Source organism: Amphiura filiformis, chromosome 2 (genome assembly GCF_039555335.1).
Source record: "Amphiura filiformis chromosome 2, Afil_fr2py, whole genome shotgun sequence".
Taxonomy (NCBI): Eukaryota; Metazoa; Echinodermata; class Ophiuroidea; order Amphilepidida; family Amphiuridae; genus Amphiura; species Amphiura filiformis.
In genome coordinates, this window is record NC_092629.1 from 50292292 (window position 1) to 50317652 (window position 25361).

The following is a 25361-nucleotide window of genomic DNA, read 5'->3' on the forward strand; positions in this document are numbered from 1 at the left end:
TTACAAAAGGTTAATTTTAAATTTAAGGTTTAAATTTAAATGTAGGGCCTAAAGGTTTGCATTTTAGTTTTGTCATCTGAAAATAAATGGGAATTCAGAGAGGATTCGGTTCAAGAAAAAGAGTCAAATCATGTTTGTACACAAAAATAGTGTTTAGCATATTTTATCACTTTTCTAAACACATTCCTTGGTTTCACTTTGTGAACGTGCATATTTAGATTATTTAGATTGATATATTAAATGTTTAGCCATTGAACATTGATATTAATTTCATAATTTGATTTAATAATTTTGAGGCCCTTAATTGGGATCATAAAATATAGTATAAATATGTGCATGGTTTAAAAAAAATTAACACACTTTTTTTCATGTTTTTTTGGAGTCAATTTTTGCAATGAGCCCAATTTGAACTCAAAAAGTACTATAAGGGAGTGTTCATAAAATAATACTTTGGTAGGGGGGCTGGAAAATATGTAGGGGTCATAAATAGGAGTTCTGAACAGGGGGGATTAAAAAGGTTTTGGGTGTATGAACAGGGGGGTTAAAAAGTGTTTGGGCATGTAGAGGGGGGGGTAAAAAAAGTACCCGACCACAATGTTTCCATTGCCACTGTACTGATTCCAATCATAAATGGATGTTTTTTTATTACTGGGTTCCCGGGTTGCATAAAACATACTTATGAGCTACTTTACAAAATGATAAAACATTTCCACAATTTCACATATATCAATGACATGGACGTACAATTTCATTGTATATTAAAATGGGGGGGTCAAAATAGTCTTGAACCTAATTTGGGGGGGTCAAAAAGTTTTAGGTCCATTAAGAGGGGTCAAAAGTTTTGGGTTCACGAAGAGGGGGGTTAAAAAAATGTTCGACATGAAAAAAAAAATTTCCAGTTCCCCCACCAAAGTAGCCTATTTATATGAACACTCCCTAAAGTCCACCCATTAAAAAAAAAGGTTCTAAGTAAGTTTTACCTTTTTGTCTAAAAGTGTACACTGCGCGCGAAGCGCGGGAAGCGCCCGAAAAATGTTGCTAAGCTAAAATGACACATGAAAACATTTTTTAAGGCTAAAATGGCCAAATATGAGATGGTCAGAAAGCCACACACGTCGCTATACACAGGCGTTAACATTAATTTTGATTTTATGGCCCATGCATCCAATTTTATCAAAATATCCCGGCGAAACTATTAGGGGGAGGCAAGTTTATCCCTACCCCCTATTTTAAATATGCTTGCAAGTAAATTTCACCTTATGATGTCTATATAGTGCAATATCACTGTTTTTATAATTATATCATTGTTGTTTGTAGGCCTAGGCCTATAAGCAAATTTTATCCCTATTAGCTGGTCTAGTTTTAATTGTAGCCTATTCCTTATTTTGTTATATTGTGCAATCTGATATATAGGCCTACCGGTACCGTAGGCCTACTTAATGTAATCTATTTTAATATGTATTGGTTATTTTTTTGATGTTTTAAGTTTGACCCCTGGGCCAAACTGAAAAACAACTTACACAGAGTTTTGTAACCCAGGCAAAAGAAGTTGTAATAAATATATTAAAATAAATAATAGGAATTTACGCCCATGAAACACAGTTTTGAGATGTTATATTGATCACCAATTGAATGACATTGTGAGTCCTTATTATACTCTATTTTCCGATTGAATTTAGTTTAATCCAAAAGATTGGTGGTGTGATTTTTTAAAACTTTTTTTTTCGATTTTCTTTTTTTTTTTTTTTTTTTCTGTTTAGGCCTAAACAGTTTTTAAAATTTTAAATTTTTAAAATACCAATGGCTCGTCGCTCAGCGATGGAGTATAAATTCAGCTTTAGGCAATCTTTTTTTTTTCTACCATTGCCAACCCACTGGCAAGGAGAGCTGGCTAGGCTGTGACCAGAGGACCACGCCCCTCCTAATGACCAACCTCGTTTGATGATTGACCATGTTTATAATTGAAAATGAAAGTAGAGAGAAAAACCCGAAATAATTCGTGTCAGCACCTACCTGGACCGTTTCCAAATGATAATACTGCCCTCTTTTTATGTGCTAGCCTAAAATTATCAGCCATCGTTTGTACGACCAATTTTATCATATACAAAGTCGGTATATCTAACGGTGCGTAGGCGTTGATCATTTATGTGACTGATCCTAAAAACAAGGAAAGTGATCTGTAAAATTCGACATGGCGACGATATCGGAAATCAGAAGTCACTCGTTGTAGCAGTTTAGCTCCATTTTTTTACCTCAATTTATTTTGTATGTAATTCTAAAGCTTGGATTCTTGTAGAATATATCAATGTGATTTATGTCGAAAGTACACAAAATTAAAGATGACCGAAAAAGTGCAAATTCCTCGGCAGGAATCGCTGATGGGACCAGAGATACAAAATCCGTTCGTGCATAGATTTGAGTTCACCGTGTGGGATTATATTCGGGTAAGTAAGCTTACTGACTGCTGGCTGTAGTACACATGAGTCTTGACACACACGTGCATTGATGCAAATGTACACAGTCATACTCACAGATAAATTAGCAAAATAGCAAATTCGCAGTATCAGTAATGAAAGGTTATATTCGTGATATTCATTCAAAATCAAATTCACTCGGTCGGACATCCGGGAATATCCCCTTTGACTTGTACAAGCGCGCGCAGCCATAGCAACCAGCTCGAGAAAGGCCTTTGGGAACTGCACATGCGCATACTGGTTTTACAAGGCTATTTCCCCTTTGTGACGTCAGCCCGACCAAGAGAATAAAACATGTAAAATGTGTTTTCTAACATGCAAAATGACACTGGCCTACGCCCACTTTTAAATTCAATGAATTATTATTAAAAGACTATGCTATGCTATCATGACTATAATTTTTTTCAGGTTCCTTTTCAGCGTCCAGCGATAACCATCGCGTATACGCTGCGCAACGTCAAGCCTGCGTATTGGACCTTGTTGTGCAAAATAATACATGTTGCGCTGGACGGCTAGCAGTATGCAGTACGCTTAATTTGTAAAAGGAAATCTGGAAAACATTATATACCGGGTACAGCAAATTCCTTCAGCAGTACATGTATATCCGTCTGCTCTGTCTGATTTTCACATAAAAAGGTCTAGGTCACATGATGCTCATGTGCTAGCCCCGGGGGGGGGGGGGGTCACTCCCATTGTGGCCTGTACACCATCTGCGATAATGAAAACGCGTAAAAAGGGTCGTTTTTCGTGGGTAGGCACGATACGCGCGTACCGTGTTTAGGGTGTCAAAAACATGAAAAATTGAAAAAAAGGGTAGCAAAATTGCAATTGCTATACGCGGAAATGAAATTTAGGGTATGAAATTTGATACAAGGAATAAAATCCCTGTTAAGGGTATCGTTTTAGCCAAGGGTTAAATCCTTGTTTAGGCCGTATAAAATTAATGTTTTGGTTCTCGTCCCGTCCCCTCCCTCCTCAATTTCTAGGATTTGTCAGATTTTTTTTTTTTAGATTTTTCAATTATTTTAGACTTTGGAATGATTTATGAATTTTTCATACATATAAATAAGTTTATTAGAGAACAAGGACCACTTCCAAGTCTTTTTGTGGTACTCTAGTCTAGGGGGTTTATACCTCAGAATCTCACATTTGAAAATGTGAGTTTCCTCGAGCACTGTTGGAAAAGACCGAAAACTACAGACAATGCTGATTTTTATACACTGAAAAAAAAAAAAAAAAAAAAAAACACCTCCCTCCCTCATCAATTCATGAAAATCCTCTGGGACGAGAACCAAAATATTAATTTTATACGGCCTTAGGGTGCTTTTCAAAAGTTGATTATCGCGGATGGTGTACAGGCCACAATGGGAGTGACCCCCCGGGTGCTAGCCTACACCTCGTTGCCTGACTTGCTCGAGAACTTCGAGACGTCTTATTGTTTAGCCAAGAATTTGCTCACCGATCATGCCGATAGCTTCACATTCGATGCATTCTGAGAGGCTAGAGTCTGAGAGAGACCATTGCATTCAAAATCTAGTCGGATTCGTTGAAGCATGACGCCATGTAAAGCAATGGAAGATCAGAAGTAAACACAGCCGATCACGACAGGCAAATGCATCAAAAATGTTGCTAAAATTACACTTCAGCAAAATTTTAGACTATCCAAAATAGGCAAATCTTGCTCAAAAGATGCAGTTGACTCATCAAAATAACTTTCATCCATATTTTAACATTTAAATAAATACCTCCGGTGCACAAAACTGCACCGCTGTCCGACCGAATAGCAAAGCACTAGCATCGAATGCATAATTTAGATATGAAAGGTGAATTCAAATTTCCCATCAAACTGCATCATTATATATCAAATTAAAGCCCTTGAGTAAAGAAAGCCAAAACTGAAAACCTTTTTGTCATATGTAGCACTTTCTATAGCAAAGTTACATCTTGTCAAAGATTGACTTTCATCAAAAAGATTCAGCTAACAAAACAGCATTTCGGCGGTGTTTTTAGTCTCATGATGATAGCATCTTTTCTATGTGGAACTGCTATCAAAATCCCTCTAAAATTCCATGTGCGATTGTCTCATCACCAAAAAAAATCATATACCCGGTATTTGGGTCTTTAAATCTGAAAGAGGGGAGAAAAATGTAACGCCTCCCACTATTTTGGGGGTCCCACCATACGACACATGACCTCAAGTCTTGTCTTGTCTTGTCTTGTACGATACTACTCAACGCTCCAGTTGAAGCTAATCAAGTTGGAGCCACACGAGTAGGTTGGTGGGCGTGCTTGCGAATGATGGTTTATTGGAGGTAGTGGTTGGTTACTGCTTCTTTGAAGTTGCTTGGGTCTTGAATATCTGTAAGTTGCTCTGGTAGTTGATTCCAATCACGGACTGTTTGTGGCAGGTATGAGTGAAGATAACAGTTTTTGTTGGCACTTATGGCAATGAAACAATTTTTGTTGGAATGGCGAGAGTGACGACGAACCGGGTGCAGCAGTGTTTGCACGGGACCGCCAGGAGACCCCCCTTGCCTTGTGGAAGTTAGTGAGTCTTGCAATTTTCCTACGTTGAGATAAGGGTTCAATACTCAACTCGGACATCATGTCCGTAACACTAGAAAAACGACCATAGTCGTTCATGATGAATCTGACAGCCCTCCTCTGTACAGATTCCAGCTTGTCTATGAGATTTTGAGTGAATGGATCCCAGACAGAAGCACTATATTCAAGAGATGGCCTAACGAGGGTTTTATAAGCTATGGTTTTGATTTTCCTACTACATGATTTGAGATTCCTACGGATCGAATCCAAGTATACGATTTGCTTTAGCTGAAATCGACATATGTGTTCACTCCATTTTAAATCATTTGAGATATCAACACCTAGATAGCAATGGTGTGAAGTTTCCTGAAGCTGAGTATTGTTTAATGTGTAAGTGAACTGGTGAGGAGATCTGGCCTGAGTTTAGACTGGCCCCCAGTCTCGGTTCGGTTCCATCTCTGGATAATGTAACAATAAATAATTACGTAATGCCCTATGAAAAAAAATGCCAACTCCCCCCAGTTTTCTTCAATGCCAAAAACCCATTCCTCTTCATCCACAAATCGGCGCCACTAATTACACCCACCACAGTCAACCATGCAGCAATATAGAAATATACTCAGTATTATATTAGTGAACGCGAAAGTCCATTGAGCGCTGATTCGAGACTGGTCCAATCTGTTAGAGATCTCACTTCCAAATATTCGTTCAACGAAGCACGGTGATTCGATGTCAATTCACGTAAAGCCCGCCCAGTTTCAATTCAAATATGGTAGCACAAAGCTATGCCGCGGGATGTGACGCAAGATCGGATAGGACACTTGTCAACAACTGAGAGGTATTGAGCTCAAGTGGCACGCGTCTGATAGACCCATGGCAGCGCAATAATAAAAGGCAACCACTCGACTCGGACTTAGGCCTATTGTCCATATTATGCGTTCATTATCGCGTGCGGTTTGCAAATGTTTGCACATTATTTAGCTAGGGAAGCCTTTTCAAATATCCCCGCTGCCAAGCTGCGTTGATTGGTCGGATACAATATCGTTGTTTAGTAAACTACACAAGCGTTAATGTAGTGAAAACATGGACGTGGTATATAGAAAGATTGCGTGACTCCAAATCCGTAAAAGTGAACTTCCAGCAGTTTGTGGGAGCTGGAAGTCAAATTGCCTACAGACTGGGAGGGTCCGTGTATTGGGTTGATTTTTAATGCTATGTAATCTACATTACCAGTCGTTCTCCACGGACCCGAGGGAGGGTCTAGCCTGAGTTATACGCATCACATAACATTTTTTACTGTTAAAGCTCATTTGCCAGTGATCTTGCCACTCTGTTAACTTATTCAGATCCTGTTGAAGTATAGTATAGACAACATACTTATCTCCTTGACCAATCTGTTCTTTTAAATTTCTATGTAATTGTAAATTTATGTATTGTGTTTGGGCCCCGGTCTCGGCAAATTTGGCTGACTAGCAAATGTGTCAACTAAGGTTTGCCTAGATCATACAGGTACATAATTACTATTGTGTGCAAATTTGAAGCTAGAGTTCTCGAGTAAAGCTTGTGTTGACCAGTGGGCGAACGAGGTGCCGATGTGATGATGACGTGATTCAATTAGCCAATCGGAACCCCACACGCCATAATTTAACTACTTCAAATTGGCTGAGAGTCTTACATGTAGTAGTCTAAGTCATGGAGGGAGGATAGGGCTTACTATATAGAAAAATTATTTAATTTGTGTACATCGTGGAACATAGGCCTACTCTTTGCGTGGCTGTGCGTAGTAAGCTGTTGTACGCAAATAACCTTGCATATTATATGGACGCATGAATCACATCATCATCACATCCTGAGGTGTCCTGAAATCCAATATTCAGATATAATTATTAGGTCATGATAGACATGATTATGATGATTTAGGCAAAAAAAAAAAAATTGTTGTGTTGCCCTCAACCGTCCTCCCTAAATCCTGAAAAATCAGGGTCGCAATTTTTTTTTTTTTTTTTTTTTGAATGATGATTTTTACAGATTTGTTCAAAAAATCAATGATATTAATATTTTATTGAAAGACTAGTCTTTAATTGATGTCTAACAGGTATCCTGAAGTCAAAATTGACAAATGTCCCCTAATTGAAGAAGCATTATTTAATATTTGAGGGGATTTTTAAAAACTGAAGGTTTAAAAAAAAAAAAAAAAGAAAAAAAAAAAGAAATCCGACCATCCTACCCAACTTTCCCATTTTCTCACTTGAGGGCAACACAACAATTTTTTTTTGGCCTTATTGCATGTCTAGCAGGATCTTAGTAAATTTGGATTCCTTCCAGTATTGGAAATTCTTTGTTGGAACAAATAAAAATACATGAATATTACCGTACTGTATGTTCAAAAAATAAAATATTGTTTAAATCGAGGTCAGAATTTCGGCGAGAATCCTATTCTCGCAAAGATTCCCGTAAACAGAATTTGCAATAGTTTACACGGAAGTTGATTTGCAAGAATCAATGATTCCCAAAAATTTATTCTGCAAGGATCAAGATTGATTCTCGCACTGTGAAACGAAATTCTGAATTTCTGACTCTGTTAAATATTATGTTACCGGTACTAAAAACATTGCATTGTTCAAATTGTCAATGGATATTTCAATCGAAAACAGGTGTAAGCGCTAAGGGACTTGGTGTAAAGCGCTATACAAGAGTCGTATTATTATTATTATTATTATTTTGGGTGTATTCCTAATAAATTTGGGTGTATTTCTGATACATTTGGGTGTATTCCTAATACATTTGGGTGTATTCCTAATAAATTTGGGTGTATTTCTGATACATTTGGGTGTATTCCTAATACATTTGGGTGTATTCCTAATAAATTTGGGTGTATTCCTAATACGTGTATTCCTAATACATGTGGGTGTACTGTACATACATATATACTCAAGTACACTTCAAGTTCTTCACAACAGATTAGCACGTATAATCCTGTCTGCTGACCCAAGATGTCCAATTAATGAGATGATGAATTCTTTGAAATGGGTTAAACTAAATGACAGATGGAATAATCACATGTTAACTCTAATCTTTAAATGTCTTAAAGGTACTGCTCCATCTTATCTTTCATCTCAGTTTACCTTCATGCACTCTGTTCATTCAAAAGGTACCAGAAGTCAAACTTTTAATTTATTACATGAACCATCTTGGAATAATAATGCTGGTAAGCGCACTTTCCAAATGAGAGCAGTTAAACTTTGGAATAATCTTCCTGTTAGTATTTGTAATAACTTTGATAACATGAGTATTTTCCAACTTAAGAATGCTGCATTTGTAAAACCTGCCTTGAAATAATATTTTTGTAAAATGTTGTTATCACTGTACATGGTGATGTCATGTAAATTAGTTTTAATTTATATTATCATTTTACAAATCTGCATCTCACATTTTGCTGTATTGTATTAATTATGTTATGTTTTACTATGTTGTTTTTAACTTTTAACTATGTTATATACTTGCAGGGCCTCCTTGGAAATCAGTGCTTTGTCATTGAAGGGGCTACCCTGCCTAAAGAAAGTTTAAATAAAATAAATAAATAAATATACGGTACATATTTGGGTGTCTTCCTAATACATTTGGGTGTATTCCTAGTATATTTGGGTGTATTCCAAATACATTTGGGTGTATTCCTAATTCATTTGGGTGAATTTATAATACATTTTGGTGTATTTATACATTTGAGTGTATTCCTTTTGTTAATTTCAGATTGCGTTCATGTCCGTCACAATCGCACCAATCAGAATAATGCTAGCATTCTCTATCTTGGCCTTGGATTGGCTCGCAGCTAAAGTAGGTTTTATCGGCAGGACAGAAGAAGACGCCCTCACGCCTATGACAGGTTGGAGAAGGTAAGCACCCTCATGCAGTGATGTCTGACATTAATTTTAAAATGTACCGGTACTAGTGTATCTAGCCTATTGACTAGTGATCAATATTTTGAAGTGATTTTTGAAGAAATCAAAGAATGTATTACACGTAGGGTTATAACTTGTAACGTCTAGCTAGCCCAAGTTGAGTGGCGGCTAATAAATTATACTATCCAAGTCATGCATTACAGCGCAGGCTTGGGGTACAATCTCTAGACTCGAGTCAATGTGAGGGATCAGGGTTTTTGCTCTTTTTTAAGTGCCGGTTGGCTACAACACTGGTAGGAGATGAAAAAACCCTGATCTATGGTAATTTCGCGGGAAGGAGCTTTCCACTTTCCACATTTTTTCCACATTTTTTCCAGGCATGGATGGAGTACATTGTACGACTTCGACTTGCCAATTATTATGCAAGCACAAGCATGCTTGTGTTGGCTTATTATGACGAAAATGATTAGGTTTTTGTTACTGCGCGCATCAATAAAGTGAAAGTCCCAAATTCAGCGCACACCTGTCATCTTTGATTACGCAAACACAAAGTAGCATCATGGTGCTGTCCCCAACTGACGCATACCATTTTAAATGAGATATGAGTCCATGAATTCAAGGGTGAAAATAAATGGGAGACGAGAGCCGTTTGACCCCCAGAAACTCTGAAATGGCCCTGAGTTTCACCTCCATTTTACAATGTAGTTGACCATGGGGACACTTTTCTCATGGAACTGGCCCCTGGATAGTTGACCAAACGTATCAAATTCAAACTTTCAAAGCAACTAGTGTTACCCAGCACATCTTTATTTTTATTGGCCCCTTGATGATTGGAAATTAGGCCCCTGGTTCCTTGATTGGAATTAGGCCCCTGGTTCCTAATTAAATTTGTTGAACCAAGTGTCATTTTTATTTAAACGTAGCCCCTTGTCAATCCCGGGGGTCAATCGCTCTTTATTTTCCCCCCACTCTATGATGTTATGAGTCTTCACCAATTATAAGCCAAACAAAAGGCAGGATCAGAAATTTACAGCCAAGTGCGAGAATCCTTTTGGATTCTCGCAGTGGAATTTGCAAGAATCAATGGATTCTCGCCATATAACTTTGTATGATGAACTGAAACATATACGAGAATCCATATTAGGAATAGATTCTTGCAATTTTGTTGACAAGAATCTTTGCGAGAATGGATTCTCGGATTTTTGTCAAATTTCTGACCCTGAAAGGGATGTTCAGAGGGTTGCAAGAACAGTGTATTCCTAAGACATAACACTAAGACATTTGGGTGTATTCACAAGGCATTTTGGTGTATTTCTAAGATATCTAGGTGTATTTCTAAGACATTAAGGTGTATTTCTAAGACATTTGGGCAGGGGTAGCGCTAGAACTAAACACTCCAGTGTCCACAGGGATCCCCGAACTTGCAGAATATTAAAAAGTAGGGGGTCCGGAGTAGAGTTTGGCGAGTCCGAGTTGCACAAATGCAGCATAAATAGTATGTCTGCAATAGCGCTAGATTGAAAAACTGGGGGTTCTGCAGGGACCCCTGAACTTGCAGAAAATTTAAAAACAGGGGGTCCGAACTCTTAGCGCTACCCTTGCATTTGGGTGTATTCCTAATACGTTTGGGTGTATTTCTAATATATTTGGATTAGGGGTGTGATTTTCGGGTAATTTTGTGCCCGGGTACTCGTCGCATTTTTCGGGCGGGTAACCAGGTACCCGAAATTGAAAAAAAAAAAAATTTCAGCGAGAGCTTTAGATGTTTGGTAGCCCAAACGAACCTGTATAATCCACAATGGGCCTGATGGGATTTCCTTCCTTGTGGATTTTAGTAGTACAGTATAATCTCGGAACACTTTCTGAAGTAGGATACAACAATCTATATTGACCCTCATCTATCTTTTTCTCTTCTTTCAACCTCTTTAAAATCTCAAGCAATTTCCGTTTGTACACTTGGGTCGGGTCTTTCTTAAGCTTTTCATATGTGTGCTCATCACTTAACATAGCAGCATGCACTTTATTTTCATACTCGGTTGTTGTTTGAACTACAGTGCAACGACCTTTATCTGCTCCCATGATAAGCAAATCTTTGGACTTTTTCAATTCTTTCAATGCCGATCTCTCTTCCTTAGTGATATTTGATTTGGGAACTTTAGCGGATTTTAGCATACCTGTCACTTCTGCACGTAGACTTTGGGCCTCTTGCCATAGAAGCTTGGCGCACGCTGTTTCACATGCCACAATATACTCCGTGTGGGGATCTTATCCACAGACACCGCGAAATTCAACCCGCGAGCGAGAAGCTTCTGCTGTGGGTCTGACAATTCCTTGTCTGTGATGATTTTCACCCATTTCTCTCTCCATTTCTTGAGTTGAGTGCCGCTGAGGTCCAATTCGGTGTTTTCTTTACTACGTGTTTTGGTTTCTTTTTTTAAAACAAGACATTCTAGCTTCTGTTTCTGTCTTTCTTTGGTCTTGACTTCCTCTTGTTTACGTTTTCGAGGAACAAATCAACATGGCGGCGCGACTCATCGTCGATTTTCAGTGTTTCTAGATTTTGAACTTTAATTTCCTGATTTTGTTTTAGCGATTTGATTTTGTTATTGACCACACGAATTCTCTCACCGATCAATTCTTTTTCCGCTTTACGGATGATGTTTCTCGCCTTTTCCGTATTTATCGGGCAGCGTATTTTTAGACTGGAAGGTGTAACTCCATTATCCTTGCAACGGTGGGTATACGTGAGGTGTTGACGGTGGCGAACAAGTTTCCTTTCTGTACTTTCTAGATCACGTATAGACTTTACTGCGTGTTGACCGTAACGATTTCTAACTTCAGTAAAGAGATTCATTTGGTAGGATTGTTGAAATCATAAACTGGTATTTTTGTTAGCCAAATCCAAATAGAAATAACTCACGAATCTGAGCTTTCGCCATCTTGGCTGATGGCTCTTTGAATTATAAATGGGACTTTGAGGACAATTTTCCTTTGGGACAGGAAACTACCGGAAGTCGCGGGAGCCAATATTGAAAAGTCGCCTAATATTTTTGTTTGGACAAGAAATAGCCATAAGTCCAAATGTCAAAAGTCACCTAATTGGGCTACCAAATTGCAAGCTTGGCAATGCTGAATAATGAATCTCTGAATGTCCCTTTAAAGGGGCATTTTGTGATCCACAGCATAACTTTTGGTTGTCACCAGGACCAAAAAAAGTACTGGTTAAAATATTGAAGGCGAAGCATAGCGAGTGAAGCTCTCATGCCTCGCACTATCTTTTTAGTGAATGCTAGGGATCGGGGAATAGGCTTTGAGGGTACCACCCCCTAAAAAAATTTGTTTGCTTTTTTTTTGATGAAATATCATCATCCAGTTCCGGAAATGTAAAAAATAAAAACTCTATTTTTTTTGTGAGTGCCGGACGGTCTCGCCCAGCGTAGTGACAACCCTGCCCCGCCCCCCAATTTTTTCTCAAAAAAAGTTGGGATTTTTATACCACTATAAACCTCCGGCTCCATAATGTTTACATTGTTACAAAAAAATTCTTGCAGATTTATAATTAATTCGTTTAGCGAAAATATTGTGAAATTTGAATTACGTTCTGGTACACACAAATTTAGGACACATTGTCTACATGGAGCAGTGTAATACTCATTTATCATAATTGTATAGCTTGGAAACAGTTCAAAATTGGCACGTGCAGAAATGTAGACTTTTACAGTAATGTCATTCAATGCTGGAATGTCTCTTTTTAAATATTATGGGCTATTTCAATTGAAATCCATTACACCCCCTATAGAAGTTATGACCTTCATCTCCCACACAGGGAGTGTGAATTTCAAATGGGATGACGTGAATGGGTGACTCCATCTGAAATCTACACCCCAGACCCAATGGAAGATTAATTAAGGTCATGTTTTCCATAGGTGGTGTACTGTTATGGTAATTTTCGCTTACAGTTATTTTCGCGAGTGAGAGATATTTTCGCGAATGTTATTTTGGTGTTTGCTCGATCTTATCCTTTATACCTATAAATGCATTATTTATATACATTTTGGAGTTGTTTATTTCGCAGTTGGCACTCCAGTTGCGAATTTCGTGAAAATAAAACCCTTGCGAATAGCCTCATTATTCAGTGTCTGGAATACATACATGTACAAGACTGGCCTGACATGAAATTCACCCATGAACAACTTCCTCTTTCAGTTGTAACCAGGAATGCGATCAATGATGTAGATACTTTTATATGCTTAACTATGAAGGGGAAATGACAATAAAAATGGTACCAAAATTTTGAATTACATTGTAAGTACCGTAACTGCTCGAAAAAGTATCCTTACACTTGGAAAAATAATCACAATTTCGGGGACTGCCTTTTGAGGAGAGCGAGAGCAATCGCTCTCTACTGAGTGCTCTCTTTAAATATGTGATTTTTAGCTCTCCTTAGTTGACCATTCTCTCCTTATATTGTATTGTAAATGCTCTAAACAGCTCTCCTTGAAGGCTCCAGTTAGTCCAATAGAGCTATTTAATGCTCGCTTGCAAATTCCAAAAGACAGTCCCCGGGGACAGTCCCTGCAATTTCAAAACTGAACCATATTGGGGTAAATTTGTTTTTTTTAATAGATGCACCATTAGAGGCACATTATGACCCCCTTTGAATCCAAAGTTGCAAGCATTTGATTAGACGAAGGTCCAGTTTTAAAAGTTTCAGTTTTTAAAAATCCCCACTAAATATTAAATAATTCTTCTTCCATCAGGGATATTTGTCAATTTTGACTACTGGATACTTGTTAGATAATCAATTTAAGACTAGTCATTCAATAAAATATTAATTTGAAGTGAAAAACATTGATTTTTTGAACATATAGATCTGTAAAATTTTTTTTTTTTTTTAAATTACGTGTGACATTGATTTTTCAGGATTTAGGGTCAATCGCTGAGGGCAACACTTTTTTAGGGGGCTTATTGCTAATTTTACATTGAATTTGAAAGAATCTTCAGTCATGAAGATCCTCTGGACGAGAATCAAAACATTAATTTTATACAGCCACATATATGTATATAATGACTTCCTCTCCCAGGCTATTCCAGTTGAAATCCATACACCCCTGTTGAAGACATGACCTTAATCATCCACACACAGAGAGTGTGAATTTCAAATGGAGTCACCCATTCAGGTAGTCCCATTTAACATTCACACTCGCTGTGTGGAAGATTAAGGTCATTTCATCCATAGGGGGCACACGTATGGATTTCAACTGGAATAACCCATTTTGGAGCAGACGACACTGAATGGGTGGCCCCATTTGAAATTCACACTCCCTGTGTTGAAGATCATGTCTTCCATAGTAAAGGGCTGTATGGGTTTCAACTGGAATAACCTATTTTGGAGCAGACATCAACGAATGGGTGGCCCCATTTGAAATTCACACTCCCTGTGTGGAAGATTATGGTCATGTATTCCACAGGGGGTGTATGTATTTCAACTGGAATAGCACAGAACACTGATGTGATACAACTGATCATTTCACGCCACTAGAAAACAGCCAATTGCAGGTCATGCATGCATCCAGCCCCACACAGATCAGTGATCTCGGTACAGTCTTAATTTTTGCAGACACGCTTATTTTCACAGTTTGGATTGAAAAAGACATTCAGGAATTGTTGTACAAATCAGGGGAGAAAAAGTTCATTTTTGCATAATTTGCAAGGGCAGCCAGGCAATTCTACTATTTGCTAAGGCCGGCTTGGGAACCAAGGCAATCATATGCTAAAGAATAGGCCTACATCAAATGTTACAAATTTTGAGAGGCACCAAGGCAAAGGCATGGGGCACCCGAGGCAATTGCCAGGCCTTGAAAAAATTGGCAATTTGGCAATTCTTTGCCGGGAAACTTGGTCATTTGGAGGGAAATTTTGCTTTTCTGGATAAAGAAATGCATGGTGAAAATTTATTTATCTTCCCGGGAAATAAACATATTTACCAGGCCTGGCAATTGCCTTTGGTGCAATTGCCTTTTTCCCCCTGCAAATTTTGCCCAATCCATGCCTTATACCAGGCCTAGGGATATCCCAGGCCTAGGGATATCCCTGCAATACTCCCTTCCCTTGGCATATACTTCCTACATTGAATACATCTTTGTGGTTAGAACTCAATTCAGTAAATACTCGGAAAAAAAAAACCCTCGAAAATTATAACTACACAGTACCGGTATTTAGTATTTTTAGGGAAAATAGTCATACCACCACTAGTTCAAGTGCTATAGTTCATGCTTGGCTAATTTTGAACTGTTTCAACTAAAGCTTAATTACAATACATTCCAGTTGAAATCCTTACACCTATGGAAGGTATAAAACCTTAATCTCCCATACAGGGAGTGTACAATGTAAGTTCCAAATTATGGAGTCACCAGTTCTAGAAGCCCCATTTGAAATTCACACTCCCTGTGTTGGAGATTATGGTCATGTCTTCCATAGGGGTGTATGGATTTCAACTGGAATAGCCCAGAATTTGACCTAGATCACAAAAAGAATGTATAAAATGTACATGTACAATCCAAGTTCAATACAATTAACCAAGGACAGTATAACAATTGAAATGGCAGCCATCCACGAAAAAAGCTTATTCCCAGAATTTCAGTTGATTCCGATTTTGCGTTTGTGAGTTATGCATGATTGCATTATTACACTGCTCCATAGACCACTGTGTTGAATTCTGTTTTGGTACACCAGAACGTAATTCAAATTTGGCGATATATTTCAGCTAAACGAATTAATCTGCAAGAATTTTTTTGTACATAAACATTAGGCCTATGCAGCCAAAGGTTTCCAGCAGTATAAAAATCTCAACTTTTTTTGAGGAAAGGGGGGGGATGAGGCTGTGGATCACGAAACGCCCTTTTAAGATGACAGAGGGACAGTTCTATATGGGCAATTCCGTATGAGAGAGAGCAAATTCCAAATGGTGAAAATTGTTAATATCTCCAAAAACACTGGTGCCACAATTACAAATTTGGTATCAAATGATAGAGTAGAACAATATCTTTAATTTGATGGGTATTGCAGTTATATTAAAATACGTTTATTACTGATTTTTTTTTCAAAAAACGTGATTTTCTGCCCAAAATTTTGTTTTTGAAAATGCAAACATACATGTTTTGATCCTTCATTTTCACCCCCTGTATCAATGATAAGTAACATTATTATGATTGATATTAAATGTGGGAACATGTGAAGTGCAAACATAACCATTTAAAATAATCTGATATTTCAAGAATCAACATTTATCCAGGTAATTTTCAGAAGTAATTCCGTTACCATTTTTGTGTAATTCCGTTACCGTGGCCTGTTTGGATTTAAACGATTTAGTATGGAGTATCTGTGAGAATATAACACAATAAATTCCTGCCAAGATATAGTTGATAGGTAATAAAGACCAGAATCAACCTGAGGTCAATGTGTTATAGATTTCTTAGAAATTCTATTGAAAGTTAAGGCAAAATAAAACCCAATTTTCTGACGTAATTCCGTTACCAAAACCTACCAACATTCTTTAAGTCTTGGACCCTTCCATATGCAGAAAGTTTCCAATTTTTCATTTTGATATGATAGCAGGGGCATCACCTAAGCAAATAAAACTTAGTATAATCAGTTAGGCCTTAAGACCCATAGCATGTTACATTATGGCCAAAAATGTCTCTGAATTGTAATTCCGTTACCGTGGAATTGCCCATATATCGATTCCACCATTTTTGTTTTATTGTATTATCAATGCGAATTGCGCTGTGGTACCTTATGGAGAACAGGATTTTATTTTTTTAAGGATGACCCTGTCATTGATACCCTATAGGCCTACATGGTAGCTGTTTCAAACGGGGTGAAAATATAAGAGCTCTTATAAGAGAGCCTGAAAATACCTACATGTACTTCAGTATTCAGGCTTAATGAACTACATATGTGACATGGGGAATGAGTCACATGTCGGCAATTTTCAATTAGAAGTAACATCATTTTCTGGCAGTTTACAAATGCTACATTTTGATGTATACCCATTAATGAATGAAATTACAACAATTGGTATATATGGAGCAGTGTAATACACATAATCACGCATGTTCCATAATTCACAAATTTACGCTCAGAATGAACTAAAATTTTGGGAATAAGCTTCCATTTTTGGAGAATAACTCTGTAACGATAGGTCGTAGATAGCACAAACTATACATTTTTGAAATCCGTGTGATCAGACAAATAATTTGGTGTATTTGTCGACAAGATTGGAGCATTTTCAAATTTTTACCCCTGTGTGACCTTTTCAGGACCTCTAGGGGATGAAATCCAAAAGGCCTCCACATCTTAAAATAAACTTCAGACCATGTACTTCATGTGCGGAAACTTCCATGATTTTATCATAAAGTGCACAATGATTCAGCTTAGCAGAGCCCCCCCCCCCCTATATTTTGACTTCAATACACATTTCAGGTTAATCACTACATAAAACAAAGGTGCCAAAATCTGAATTTTGATGATTTTTACATTCCTCCGGATGAGCAAATCACTGACGTTTGTTCGGCTCAGTGTTCTAGCTATTAAAAAAATAAAAAATAAAAAATAAATTTAAATGAAATGAAATGAAATGAAATGAAATGAAGATTCCCCGATTCCTCGTGTTCGCTAAAAAGATTGTGCCCAGAGACGTCGCTCTAATTGGATAGTAAAATTAGCCTGCACTCAACTTGGGCTAACTAGAACACTGGGTGGAAATAACACAATGGACAACGTAAAAAATAAGTGCTGCAAATGTGTACGCCATGTATGTAAGTTTGTAACCACAGATTCTTTCTTTCCAGGATCTGTGATGTAATATATATAACATTGTGATATTGATATAAAATGGCATGCATGCAGTAGGGCGCAACACATATACGGTATATGCTAGTTGTGCGTTGCGTAATGCATGGCTGGCACTCGCTAAATGTGAATTTATTTACGCGAGCATAACTTGGGATTTTATTGACGCGCGTAGTAACACAAACCTAACTTTCGCCTGATACAAGCTGAAAAAAATAAACATGATGTTATGAGTCTCCTCTTTTTTGCCAACCAAACAAACTTTAACAGAATTTCTCTAAGTGTATTCCTAATACTTTTGGGTGTATTTCTAAATACATTTGGGTGTATTCCTAATACATCTCAGGGGTGTAATTCTAATACATCTGAGTGTATATTTATTTGGGTGTATTTTTATTTAGGTGTATTTTTATTTGGGTGTATTTCTAATGCATTTAGGTGTATTCCATTTTTAGTGTATTCATAATACATTTGGGTGTATTCATAATGCATCTGGGTGAATACATTTGGGTGTATTCCTAATATACATTTTGGTGTATTCTTACATTTCAGTGTATTTCTAAGACATTTTGGTACATTTATTTTGTACATTAATTTAATGTTAAGGACAAGCGTACTGTATTTAAAGAGAAAAATTGTTACATTGGCATTTAATACCCTAAATGTTAGGAGAAAAAAAGTCTGGGGGGGGGGCAATATTTTCCATCCATTCGGTGCATTTATAGCAATTATGTGAAAATGCACCTAAAAATCACATTTGGATGTATTCCTAATACATTTGGTGTCTTCCTAATACATTTTGGGTGTATTCCTAAGACATTTGGTGTATTTCTGATACATTTAGGTGTATTCCTAATATTTGATGTATTCCATACATTTGGGTGTATTCCTAATACATTTGGATGTATTCAATACATTAATTTTTTGGTTCTATTCCTAATCAAGCCTCAAAATGAGCAGGTACCCAGGCGAATATATACCCACTGGTCATAACATTTTGGCTCCTGGTCTACACCAGAATTATATGAACCAGGCTCTACATTTTTTTCAAATAGAGCCTGGTAGTTTAAAAAGCAGGTTTTGTATAAGTTTATTGTGTACAATTTAAATTTAAATGACTCTTAGCTCTTCAAAATGGCTCCTGGTTCACTAGATAATCACAGGACCAGGAGCTGTTTTTTCCAAATGTGTGGCTCCTGGTCCAGATCTGCTTATTTTGAGGCTTGTTCCTAATGCATTTGGGTGTATTCCTGATACATTTGGGTATATTCCCAAGACATTTGGATGTACATGTATTCCTAAAAAATGCATGTGGGCGTATTCCTAATACATTTGGGTGTTTTGTTTAGAAGGAAAATGTGTAAAAAATCTCCTGACACACCTGTCCTATTTCTTAATTCATCCTGTAACAATTATCGCCAAAATAACAATTTTCTTTGAAAAAAAAACACTTCTGTGCCACACATCCTATTAAAAACCCATGCAATATTTTTTTTTTTTTTTTTTTTTTAATTGCTGCTGCTTTTGTCATTTTCAAGTAAAAATATATTGAAACTGAAAAATCCAAAATAAAGGAAACAAAAACCAGGGTCAACATGGCTTGCTTAGACCAGTGTTAACCAGTAATAACATGGCTTAAACCAGGGTTAACAAGGCTCAAACAAGGTTTAACACCCAGTTAGCACGGCTTATACCTTACATAAATATCCAACTCTGGTAGAAGTAACAAAAACCAGGTTTCAGCCAGGGTTAACATGGCTTAAACCAGGGTTATTCAGGGCATGTTCATTGTTAACATGGCTTCAACCAAGGGTTAACATGGCTTCAACCAGGGTTGAAACCTGGTTAACATGACTTTAACCGTACAACTCTGGGGTAGGTAACTTAAGAATATGCACCTTATAATCTATGGTATTGCTGGTTGGGTGGGGTGATTTACCTACCAACCCCACCCTCCTGTCCACCCCACCCCACCTAACATTCTGTGTCCCTATTGAGATGCATGGTTTAGTTTTTGCTGATAAAGTGGCAAAAAGCGATTTAAACCAGCATATTAAGAAACTCATCTATTATGAGTCGAATATTGAAAAAGTACATGTAACACTGAGAGCTCATTAGTTCAGAGGCATGATAAGTTAAGGTTTAAACCTGAATTCAGGGTTTTGGTCAAAATGTCCACACTTTCTTTTCATTTCAGCCTGGTTTTGGCCTTTTGAGCCTAATTTCACATGCTTTCTCAGTTTTTTTCAAACATTTCAGGTTTTTTCATGGATGATTATTCTCTTAAGGGGTACTACACCCCTGTGGTAAATTTGTGACTATTTTTGCATTTTTCTCAAAAAATAGTAACACACTGGTAACAAAAGTTATGTAGATTATTGGGGCAAGGATCCCAATTACTACACTGAAATTTCAGTGACTCAAGACAAGCGGTTCAGTATATATGATCGGAAATGAGGTACATCCTAGCGGTACCTAATTTCTTATCATAAATAACGAACCGCTTATCTTGGGTCACTGAAATTCCAGTGCAGTAATTGGATTCCTTGCCCCTATAATATATATAACTTTTGTTACCACTGTGTTATTAGTTTTTGAGAAAAATGCAAAAATAGACAAAAATTTATCGAGGGGTGTAGTACCCCCTTAATGAGTTCAGCAAAGCACACTTGTATTCAATCACTGAACATATTTGGGTGTATTCCTAATACATTTGGGTGTATTCGTAATACATTAGGATGTATTCTAAATACATTTGGGTGTATTCCTAATGCATTTGGATGTATTCCTAATACATTTGGGTGTATGCTTATGCATTTGGATGTACCGTATTCATTCCAATAAGCGCCCAGGGCGCTTAACAAAGTCATTTTGGGTGGGCGCTTATTTTTTACCTGGTTTTTAGTCATCAATCACCGTCTGAAAGTATTTAGTTACTCTCAGTTAGTGCGCCCTCATATGTGTCTTAATTTAATATTATATTGACAAAATGTTTTTGAGGGCGCACTATAAAGATGGCTGCTGCCAGGCGGCATAGGACACGCAACACGGACGTACGAGGCTGGCGAAGATACAGGGCTGACAGCCCCATTCACAATACACGGTTAGCGATTATAAATGGACAATTAACATACTTGCAGTGGGGTACTTTGCAGAACCCCAACGGTTTTAGAGTAAGATAATTTTGCTTTGACACCACATAACAAATTTAGAATTGTTTGTGAAGATTTCATGATTATGTGTTAATCCAATGGCGACGTCAAAAATAGCGATATCGCATCCACCATCATCTGGCTGCTGCCGCGCCAGCAAAAAATTCGAATTTGAGACAGAATTAGCTCAAACTTGGCCTTTTAAAGGCATTTGCAGGTGGTTATTGTGAAGTATTTTTAATATACATTTAATTTTGGTGAACATTTTGGATACTTTTGATGCTCAATTTCCCTCATGCACGCATGTAAAATCACTCGACAGGTAAGCTTACTGGAAGTATTTTGACAACATTGGATGGGCGGTTAATAATTTCATATTGTGTTTGTTGCAAAGTCGCTGGGTGGGCGCTTATTGGGGCATGGGCGCTTATTGGAACGAATACGGTATTCCTAATACATTTGGATGTATTCCTAATACATTTTGGGTGTATTTGTAATACTTTTGGATGTGAGTCTGTTCCACAAAATTAGAGAAGGAGAACCAGGACTAGACCGTCATCTTGATACAGGCATGGAGCTAAAAATTAGGTATTCAGTTTCCCTCGGAATGCGAACGATACAATGTGACATCGCATGATGGACGCATTTGAGAGACGCACTTGATGCAACCTGCATGCAATACCAAGACGCTAAAAATGAGACACAGAATTATTTTCGATCATCTCCCCCCACCGTCGGCAAGGACCCAAATACCTCCAATTTTCTCCTCATACTGATGGCACGATTGTGTGTAGCAGTATAGGGAGTCCCGGTTCTCCTTCTCTAATTCTGTGGTGTATTCCTACATGTAATACATTTGGGTGTATTCCTGATACATTTGGGTGTATTGGTGGACTTGTGATGTTATCAATTGGGGAACAGTTTGTGTGGAGAGAGCGGACTTAAACCGGCGATGGAGATAATGTATTTTAAAGAATTGCATTGTGGGATATGTCCATTAATCACTTTTTTCCTCATTACTTTTCTATTTTATTCCCACAGCAAATATCTACAGTTCCCAGTAGGCTTTTTATTTCGTTGCATATTCTTTTGTATGGGTTTTCATTGGACGATTACAAAAGGAAAGCCCGCCCTCACAAGCGAGGCGCAAATTGTCGTCGCTGCTCCACATTCCACGCTTTTTGACAACTTGTTATTCCCCGCGTTGAAGTACCCGTCCGTAGTAGCCAAAACCAACACAGGGAGCATACCTTTTGTAGGACGTAGGTGCCACTTAACTTGGTTTATCTGCTAACTTAATCCCGTTTATGTGCTACTTAATCCAGTTTATGTGCTAGTTAGATAATTATTGTTCATAAATATCTTGGTGTTTATAAATGTGTTAAAACTGGATTAAATTCTGTAGAACTTTGCCAAAACTAATACAGAAAGCATACCTTTTATTGGACATAGGTGCCTTTTAACTTGGTTTATCTGATAAATTAATCCAGTTTATGTGCTAGTTAGATTTTGTTTATAAATATCTTGGTGTTTATAAATGTGTTTTTAAAATCAAGTTTACACAGGAGTTAATCCAGTTTAAGTTAAGTTTTATGGCAAAGTTTGCATGATTTTGTTTTTTGCATGCACTTTTGTTTCTGCGTCATCTGTTGCTAACAAATATATAATACTCTCAAGATTACAGACTCAAAATTGCACCATATTTAAAAAACATGGCAGAGTCTTACCTCATTGGTTGCTATAGAAACATACCTTCCCATCATGCATTGATCCAGTGGGCCCTCTTAACCCCCTGAGCACTACCTGCTGATCTAACATTGCCTCTTGATTGGTCAATTACATGATATCTTCACTTTAATCACCAATCAGAATGCAAATAATTCACCCAAATTTTTGTGTGTGGTGAAATTATTCTAACAATGTTGCTGATTGGTCCAATTGATAAGAAAATTTCTTTTTGGCCAATCGGCAGGTAGTTCTCATGGGGTTAAAACCAACACATAAAATTGACAAATTTAAACAATGGGATATTCCATTTTAATTCACCCCGTGGAAGATAAAGAAAGTCTTACAATGGCGTGGTTCTACTGAGCAAGCAGTTCTTGCTGATTATGAGTTCTAAAATGCAGGGTGGTGCAAGGTATAATACACGATAATAGCTCAGAAACAAATCGGGTGAATGTGAAGAATGTGGGGTGATGCGAGTGAACCTCGCTATCAACCGTCAAACTTGTTCTACCTGTTGAGGTGGTTAATAGTGGTGAATACACGGTAACATTCTCAGTAGAAATAGTTTGGGGGAAGATGTGGTGGGCGACGCGACACATGAATTTAGCAAAAGCATTCAAAATCTGACCTTGAAGGTAAGGTTGTGAAAAATGGTTTCTGGACCCGATAAATACATGAATAGTGAGTCATTACCCTGCATTTACAGCCTAGTAGAAACAACCTGATGAAGGTGAGAGGATTAAAATGTGAGTGATGGTAAATTCTCGGTTAATGCGAGGTGCTCAGTATAAACACGCTCACAGAAGGAGTATTTTTTTTCAAATAGAAATATATTGAAACCCATATTCCACCTAGAGCTATGTCCATATCTTTCACTGGTGTGGGTGGGTATTTCAAATGGAAGTTATTATTGTCTATAAATTCTACCCATACTCTCTTTGTGGAAACCTAGCGAAATCTTCCACAGGGGGGTATGGATATCAAATGAATAAGCCTAATTGCTATGACTGCAGTTTGAGATTAATGGTTGTAATATGAATAAATGACATTGTTGAGCTATTCCAGTTGAGAGCCATACACCCACCATGGAAGACACGACCTTCCTAAAATAGGATGTCTATTCCAGTTGAAATCCATACAGTCCTATGGAAGACTTGACATTAATCTCCCACATACATGTACATGTAGGCGTTGTATATTTCAAATGGGTCACCCATTCAGGTAAACCCTTTTGAAATGCACACTCCCTCTGTGGAAGATGAAGGTCATTTACAACTGGAATCTATTATACAGGGTGTCCCAGAATGATTTGTACCGTGTTTGCAAAAATAACTAAAAATAGAAGACGGGCAGTGTATCTATTTTTGATACCTGTATTATAATGTTGGACGTGTCTCCTACTTATTCTGTTAATTTCAGCACGCTACCTTTATTTGTTTTGGTGTGGCATGGAATAATGTAAAATCGATGAAAAACATGCTTTTCATTTTCAGCGCAAACGACTCGCATACCCTTGAAAAATGGCACAACACACTTGATCAACTCATGGATCTTTTTCTGTACATTTAATGTCAATCAAACAACTTTCATTCTTTAACTGATTCGTAACGTCATCAATAATATATAGATGGATATCGGCTATTTAGTGGAAATATGAACAGGGCACAACTTAAATACCTGCATAACTTTTTCCAAATAACTTTGTGCTGAACGGTTAGTAATTTTACAGAATTTCAAAATAGGTTGCATTAAATTGTCAAAACTTAGAATTCACCATTTTTACGCAATCTTCTATAACTTCTACTAAAAACGTCCAATCTTTAAAATCTAAAAAATCTGAGAAAGCTAAATATATGTAAAACTTAAAATACAAAACAATATGACCAATAAACATGCCCTTCATACCTAAAAAATTCCATCTTTTCCGGTATAGATCATTCTGGGACACCCTGTACCTACCCTTTTTTTATGTTACACCCACAGAGGAAAAAGAAAACAGAGAGCATACCACCAGTCAAAGTCTCCGCATCACCCGCCAATGAGGGCCGATTGTTCCATGAAATGCGACAGGCGAGACTGCTACACAATTACCGCGTATTTTCATGGTCTATCGCGTAATCGTGCAGCGCTGGCGTGATTGTTAGACACGGCACGATCGAACAATCGGCCCTCATGAATATGAGAGAACTCACCGCATACAATGCACGGGGACTTTGACTGGTGGTACGCTCCGTTTTCTTTCTCCTCTGTGGTTACACCAATTAAACAATTTTGTTAGGCCTTATTTAGTTATTATATGCCGATGATACAATTATTTTATCCGATAATGAACAAGATCTTCAAAATGCACTTAATTCTCTTTACAGTTATTGTCAAACATGGAATCTTGCTGTTAACCCAAGCAAAACAAAACTTGTAATATTTTCTCGTGGGAAGATCAGAAGAAAACCATTATTCCACGATGCACTAGGATCCACAACATGTTCATCTCTCAGGGCACAGTTCTTTAACCCCAATACATTTGTACATTCATTGAATGACCTTAGAAAATTTGGGTACAAAAACTCATACTCTGCAACTTGAGGTCAAACTTTGCACTATAGGTGTTTAATTGAGGTTATTGAACTATGCCATTGGGATGAGGCCATTGTGATTATATAGTGATGGTAATGAGAAACTAATTGTGTTTGGTGATGATTACTATCTCGGGA

The 25361-nt window shown here is 37.5% G+C and overlaps 1 protein-coding gene across 3 annotated transcripts in view; it reads left to right on the forward strand.

The window, feature by feature from the left end:
- The first annotated feature begins 2196 nt into the window (after window positions 1-2196).
- The window catches only part of LOC140146331 (lysophosphatidylcholine acyltransferase 2-like), a 62809-nt gene continuing 39644 nt past the window's right edge, over window positions 2197-25361 (forward strand). The window contains exons 1-3 of one of the 3 annotated variants that reach the window (XM_072168132.1): window positions 2197-2444; window positions 8769-8911; window positions 21964-22184. In XM_072168132.1, the coding sequence (XP_072024233.1) occupies window positions 2340-2444; window positions 8769-8911; window positions 21964-22184 (469 nt within the window). In that variant the 5' untranslated portion in view covers window positions 2197-2339. Of the gene's footprint in view, window positions 2445-8768; window positions 8912-21963; window positions 22185-25361 lie in introns of those variants that run through there. The other 2 variants (XM_072168133.1, XM_072168135.1) reach the window with 2 other exon arrangements.